This window comes from Falco punctatus (assembly GCF_963210335.1).
Source record: "Falco punctatus genome assembly, chromosome: 11".
Classification (NCBI taxonomy): Eukaryota; Metazoa; Chordata; class Aves; order Falconiformes; family Falconidae; genus Falco; species Falco punctatus.
In genome coordinates this window covers 34,881,047-34,888,498 of record NC_137591.1, presented here as the reverse complement: position 1 = coordinate 34,888,498, position 7,452 = coordinate 34,881,047, and the positions used below count along the sequence as shown (strand labels likewise).

Genomic DNA, 7,452 nt, shown 5'->3' with positions numbered 1-7,452 from the left:
AGAAGAAGAAAAAGAAATGAATTGTTCTCTGTCATCCAATGAGCACCCGTAAGTCGACCTGCATCCAAGGCTCTTTAACCTTCCATCTTCAAAGGTATGCTAAATTCTCCATTCTGACACGTGCCTCTAAAAACAGCCAACAGGCTTTGGACCTACTGCTTTCTCAGATTATCTTCACATCTAGTCTCAGAGAGCTTTCTCTCCACAGCTGACGCCCTCAGCTTGGTCAGTTCCGCCACCCTGACTGCCCCCGGCTCAAGCAAGGCTGCCAGGAAGCACTTGGCTGAGCGAATAATTGTGAATGAAATATTTGATCTAGGGTAACAGCAAAATGAAATTAAATGTTTTAACCAAGTGTGACTGTACATGTTGCTTACATGGCTCTCTAAGTAGTTTCAATTATGTTTTGTAAAGAGAGATTAGGAATACGCAGTGATAAACTAGGAGCACTGAATCTTTTGAGTGACTGGTTGTTCCTTTAATGACTTCAAGCAAAAGAAAAATGAAGTTTCCTTCCTTTGTAATGAAAGAAACATGACACTTACCTGGGTCCACGCACAGGTTTATAGGAATGAAACGATGTGTTTTCCTACTGAAATCTGTGTGTATGTCCTACTCGTGTGTGTGAAATTTCCTACTGAAATCCCACATATGGGACAGAACAAGATTTTGTGCATTTAGAAGAATATTATCAGTTTGCAGAGTCCAATAGAACAAAATAATTTCCACCTTGTCAACTATTAATTATCTTTTTTATTTGTTCTAAAAACACTAGGCTAAAAGCCAGCAAGAAATAGTAAAAATATCACAACTGTAACATACAAAACCTCAAACAAAAAGAAATACTGTACCAATAAAAATCTACAAGGTTTGGAGGAAAACTTTTAAGTATTTTCCAATTCTGAAAACAGGTCAGATGCATTCATGAAAACAGTCCCTTTAAATAAAAGTAAGCATAAGAAATAGATGTGCAAGCATGCAGAATTTTAAGCTTTATGAGTAAACAGAATGTGTTTTCTGTCAGAACCGTTGCAATCATTCAAATGCCAATCTTCAAACTCTTAACTTTGAGTCTAACATTGAAATCTCGGATTAATGGATGTGGAGCAACAAGGACACCTTGAGGCAAGTCAGAAAAATGCAAAATTCCCTATTCCACATTGACATGGGAGGATTTACAGATTGTCCATAAACCTGAATTCCTTGGAATTGCCACCTGATGTAAACGATAAGCTCTTAAAACTGTTAGGCAAAGTCCCACGTGTTCCACAGAGTAGTATTAAAGCAGTGCCTGGTCAGCACTCCTGAAATGCTAGAACATATGCTTACCAGTTGGGTTAATCTACTTGCTGATGGTTTTGAAGACAGACCTGTTTTTGCAATGCACTATTCTTGTTATTCTGAGTTGCTTTTCTCCTCATTACAGAACTCAAAAAAAATCCTTCCCACTGCTCAGTATTACACTGTACATATTTTTAAAAGACAAAGTATAAAAATAGTGAAAAGGTTTCTGAACAAGTATTAAATGCAAATTACACAAAAATTAAACTTTCACAGTTCTTTGTCACTCTCTACAAGTTTCAAGTATTCCTTTAAATTTTTACCTTTGAAAAACTGATATAATACTAAATATTCCCCTCCTCCAAAAAAAAAAAAAAAAAAAAAAAAAAAAAAAGTGGGAAGAGGAAGAAATCTGAAATCTTACACTCTTATTTTGTTTAATATTTTTTGCACATGGCAAAGCACTTTTTTTTTTTTAGTATAGCTTCTAAGTTAGAACTGGAGCTGTGGGGCCGTTTGTAGAGCTCTCTGTTCCCTTAGTGCTATCTGCAGCCTTAGAATCTTCACACGCTTCAGAAGGCTCATTTTCCTCTGGCGTTGGTGGTGTAAGATCAATAGCGATCAAATCAGCTTCCTGATCTTTTTTTTCTACCTCACTGCAAAATTCAACTTTATCTTCCTGCTGGCTGTTCTTCTTTACTTGTCCATTCTGTGCAGGGTAGGTGCTGGCAATGGTGTCATACAGAAATTGGTAATGTTCCTTAAAGATGAAGAGAAGAAGATAGTATGAATGGAATGCTCAGAGCCCAAGAATAAACCTATTCTTTCTCTATTTTCTTAAATTTTAGAAAGTAATATGTAGTTGAACATGCAAGACTGCATAGGAAGCAGCTTCCACAGTTTCTGGTGTGCAGTGTTGCTTCTATGGTTTATTCTGATTTCATGTGTACGTACTGTTTCTGTAACTGCCTGCACCAGACGTTCCAGGTTGTCACTCAGCACCCTCTTGGTGCACAATGTACAAAAAATTTGCTTTTTACAGCACCCAAGTTGTAAACAACAGGTATTGTAAGCAGTCCAGGAAAGCCCCACCTCGTTGACACCGGTCTGGTTTGTTAGTACACGCACAGTGCATGCAGGAGACATCACTCCTCTGGAGGGATTTAACCAAAACAAGCCCAGGGCCGCCAGCCTGTGAAATGGAGTTAGCCCTCTAACTGCAGAAGGGACACTCTGCATGTGCACCCCTCAGCCAATGGCAGAACCATCAATTTATGCAATTTATAGTTTTATAATATGCCCCGTTCCACAAAGCTGTTACAGAATTGCAGCTCTGGACATCTCACAGACTCCTTCATTCTTATATAGTAGCGGCCAGTTCCCAAGTAGTGGTGACTGGCTGTGAATGTCCTGATTAGAAGTAGTGTTCCCTATGAAGAAATTATGCATAAGGTTATGAGGACATTAGTGATCATGCTAAGTAATCTCATATGTTTTTTCTGGTAATTCCCAAGATTTACTTACAAAGCTGGAGACCACTCCCAGCCTGGTACGACGAAGAGCTTTTACTACTTGGAAAACATCTATTACTTCTTCTATTTCTGCACTTTCCAAGAGGGTCATTAAAGCACAAAATACACCAGTCTGCTGTGATCCATCACTAGAAGATGATGTAAAATGTACATGTAAATTTAAAATGTAAAATCAGCAAGTCCTCTCACTAAATGTTAGATTTATTTCAAGGCCTACATAATGAATTACATTTCCAAAACATTTTTGACTAGACTGAAATTGTTACAATTGAGAATATCTGTAAGACACACACAAGACACAGTTTATCTAGAGGCTACCTGGATCTCACGTGGCCACTTAAGGGGTAAGAGAGAAATGAGAAGCTTCAGACTTACTTTTCCAACAATTGTTAGCAGGATTTCCTCTGTTTTAGATGGTATGCAAGACTATTCCTGGAAATGGTCCTAAAAAATGAGCTTTCTGTACTGGAGCAAGAGATTAACCTAAAAGCTGTAGTAGTATGCTACAAGAGCACTCTGACCTAGAATTTCTTCTCAAAATACATGTACCAGATAAGAGAAGCTAGCTCTGACCACCTACTCCATGCCCATGCTGGCCAAGGAGAAGCGTGCTCACTTTTCATGATTGCAATCCAAAAGGTCAAGCTTGAGCCATTCAAGGACTCTTCTGGGGAGAGCTGAGTCTCCAGACACATGGAAAGGCTTGGTGGGAAAGGTAGGCATCCCAAAACCGAGGTTGCTATGTATATCCAGAACTTAGAGCTAGGTTAAGGTACGTGCTGAATTCAGACCCACCGGCAGTGGATGACGAGCGGGACACTGCGGGTACTCCTGTTGTCCTCAGTGCCTGATCTGACTGGAACCTTTTGTTTGAGGTTGAAAATCATGCTAACTAAATCTTTGGGGTTTTCTGGAATATCCAAGCCACTCCACTTGTGATACTGGTATTGATACACCTTCTGTGTTTCTTTTGTCTGAAAAACAGCAGTGGAGATGTAGTCAATGTTCAGGTTAAAATAAAGATTCATATAGTACATCTATTGCAGCTGATTTGTAAAAGAAAAATTATATTCCTGAGGAACTGCATGGTGATGTAAGTTTTACTTCATGAATATGAGATAGTAGAAATCCAGGCTTTGCTCAAAGTACAAAAGACAGCTGGCCTCCTGAGACTCCACTACCACCACCTCAGCAATCCCCTAAACAGAAATGCTGAGCTAATTCATAGCATTTATCATGACTGGCTGCTGGTCTGGAGGAGAAAAATATTTCCATTTCTTACAACAGAAGGTAAGTGCTGTGGAAACTGTTCCTTCTCTTTCTTTAGGCTAAGTTTATAATAGGGAATGAAATTTAAAACTTCCTTTTGGAATTTGCAAAGAAACTTTTACCTTCAGATGTGTAACAACAAATGCACGTATGGTATAGCTAGAACAACAGTTGACATCTGTCATTTGAACTTCTATGCCATCGTACACTTGTTTTCCTTCTCCCCAGTACTGTGCACAGAGTTCCTAAAATAGATAAAAGTACAAGTCAGTGCTCCATTCAAACCTGCTTTGAATTTATCTTCCACATGCACTTACAGAATATATTGACTTTAAAGCAGTGGGAATGTCACTGTATTTTAAAGTACAGCATCATACACTTGTCCCCTCATAAAATCATTAGAAAGTAAATTAAGAAGGTACATAATAGGACAGATTATATTGGAAGTGCAAATTCCTCATCCTATGCAACATGCTTAAATGGAGGAAGGGAATAAGAGAGTGCAGTGCAGTGTTTTCTTTGCACGTAGAGGACCCATGATGTGTCAGTGTGAAGACATGATCTCACCTGATCTCCTTCTTTCAGCTCTGTCAGCATCACAATGACTTTGACTTTTCTTTGGAAGACCATTTGCCAGAAGTCAGAGATAGTTTCCTGCAGTGGTCCCTGTGTTGCAATCATGGCTTTTGGACCCCAGTAACCCTATTAAAGAAATTTGAAGGTTTTTTTTCTTAAATTAATTTGAAATGCGATTGTCAAGCAACAGAACTCATTGCCAGGTAATGAATACCAGGCAAAATAAACTAATTAACCCTTTTATTTATAGGGAAAGTATGCCTAACACATTAGGTGATGGTTTTACAGGAATTCTACGAGCCAAATGGCATTAAATTCAATCCCCTAAACAACACTACCACTTCCAGACTGACAAGGTATACTCATGCCGCAGTGGGTGAGATCTCACCCTGCTGTTTTCTGCAAAGCATGTTTTTAAGGGCTAAAACATTTAGTTCTACACAGCTGTTTAATTTGACCACTAAGAAACTGAGTTTATACCACATAAGATTGGTGCACCAGTTTACACTGAGCTACCCAAAAGTAAAAATACATTTCTTCTGAATAGATATCCTAACTATCCAGCATTTTAAAAAATTCAGATAAATCAAATTTAGCTTGTGATTCCAAAAAAGTTACTTCATTAGTGACAAATAACTGCTATCCACCTTTTGGAGGTATATATGATACCAAAAAACCTGATGGACCCACTTTTCACTAGTAGGGTTTTGTATATGTGAATAACTAGACTTGCATTTCACTAACAGGGAAAATTTTAATGTGGATCAACTTGTAGGCAGATGCCCACTAAGAGAAATACATGAGGCCAGTCTGAAAGCTAGTGGTTTGAAACAACACACATAAAAATATGTTCCTGTGTTTAGTCTCACTATTTGAGACCACACGGTTTAAGGCCATGTAAGAGAAAAAGATGATCTCATTACTGCAGCAAACTGTAGATTTTCATGATTAAAACTACAGATGGATTTGCCAATTGACTGTCAGATCTTTCTCCCTTATTCAGGTGAATCCTGTTCTATTTGTGAAGCCAGTAAGCGAGTAAGAGCTCAAGCTAGAATATTGTTTTAGCTGCGAGCTTGTGAAATACTTGCAGTGGATCCTCTCAATACATACAGTTATGAAAGAAGCATTGATGTATCTGGTTGATTCCTCACAGTCACTGTCCTCATCTGAGGAATCATCCGAATCATGTTCACCCTCCTTACTGCATTCATCTTCGTGCCTGATGGGCACCCGGTTAAAGTCATCTGCATGAGACAAAGTGTCACCGTCAGGCCATGCTGCCACTCAGGTACAGCATTGAGGGGGCTCCTGCATGTGCAGGGTGGGAAATGGATAGAAAAAGGGCAGTCCTTTCACAACAGACTGCAGAACAAAGGCCACTTTATTTGAAATAAACTCTCCCAATAATTCACACTTTTAAAAACTCATCTCTTTTTTTTAAAACACTATCAGAAGTTTCTAGTTTTACAGTATTGAGAAAGTTAATCAAATATATCTCAGTAATGTAATTTACTGTCCTCATTTTATCAAAATTTAGTAGGTTTTCTTACAGAAGATAACAGATAAAATATGGGAAGGTTCATGGAAAATACTTACATGGAATTACATTGGCATTCCTATTTTTGCTTTTATTTTCTTCACGATTCCCAGTGTTCTGTGTCCGCCACCCTTTATAGGAAGGTAATCTCTAAAGAAAGAGGATGTTTGGTATTATGCTTGATTAAAATGGTTCCTAGGATCATTGTCCCTTCTGGACACCCACACCCAGTCTTCTTCGCCCAGCACCTTACTTCTTAACTTTAATTATTTAAACTTTGGCCACATCTGGGCTATAATTTAAAAATGCCTGCTATACCACGTACAACGGCACGGGACATCAAGCACACAGACACAAGTAATCATTCTATGCTCCTCATCTTTGTTACAAATATTAATATCAAAAGCAGGAATAAAATTTCATTAACTTATACCTTTTTTCATAAAGGTAAAGAAACTGTTTCTGTGGCAGAGAAATAAGATAGCACAGAAATTATCTATTATGTCGGGTATCTCTATCTCATGACTACCGTGCAAGGCATGTTCTGAAGTAAGTGCAAGGTAAGGGCACTAGAATGCAATGCTTATTTACCTGAAACTCTGCCTCCAGCAGAGAAGGTTCACTTGGAGGATCTTTTCTTTTCAGATTGTTGAGGTAGGAGTGCAGCTCTGAGAGACTGACCTCTGTTTCTCCATACTGATTGTATTCCACTAGCGCTTGATGGATAAGGATGTACTGAGACTGGTGTTTCCCATTTGATGGGTTTAAAAATGAAGTTATTAATAAGTAAAAACAAAACCAACATAAGAATTATATCACTTTTTTAAACCATTGTAAGAAACTATTACTCCCATGATGTTATTAGTGTTAATAATACGAAGCACTAAATACATATTTTATATTAAATACATAAATATTAAATAAATATTAAATAGGCATTAAATACAAGTATTAAAAATCAGAGTGGCTTCCAAGTTAGACATTTTGGAGGACATTTAGTGTGTAGGATGAACGGTGTTTGGCATATAAATGTAATGTCATTCAAGAAATATGCAACTGAGATTTGAAAGGTCTGCAAAACACTTAAATAAGTCAAAAACAGGCAATGCATCAGTCCATAACTCTTATTGTACTCTCAACTCTACTGAAGACAGTACCTAGACTGTCTACCTAGACAGACAGTCTTTAGAATCTGAAAATCAAGTTTGACTATGCAAGGTCAATTTTGCATTTGTGATTTGTATGCCAAAAGCT

At 38.0% G+C, this 7,452-nt stretch overlaps 1 protein-coding gene across 12 annotated transcripts in view; it reads right to left on the bottom strand.

The window, feature by feature from the left end:
• Nucleotides 1–730: 730 nt before the first annotated feature.
• Nucleotides 731–7,452, bottom strand: part of PTPRC (protein tyrosine phosphatase receptor type C) — a 66,099-nt gene continuing 59,377 nt past the window's right edge. For all 12 annotated transcript variants that reach the window (XM_080406475.1, XM_080406481.1, XM_080406484.1 and 9 more), the window contains 8 exons: nt 6,790–6,939; nt 6,258–6,348; nt 5,772–5,905; nt 4,650–4,784; nt 4,205–4,327; nt 3,609–3,787; nt 2,806–2,941; nt 731–2,041 (listed from right to left, as the gene is read on the bottom strand). In XM_080406475.1, the coding sequence (XP_080262601.1) occupies nt 1,769–2,041; nt 2,806–2,941; nt 3,609–3,787; nt 4,205–4,327; nt 4,650–4,784; nt 5,772–5,905; nt 6,258–6,348; nt 6,790–6,939 (1,221 nt within the window). In that variant the 3' untranslated portion in view covers nt 731–1,768. The remainder of the gene's footprint in view (nt 2,042–2,805; nt 2,942–3,608; nt 3,788–4,204; nt 4,328–4,649; nt 4,785–5,771; nt 5,906–6,257; nt 6,349–6,789; nt 6,940–7,452) is intronic.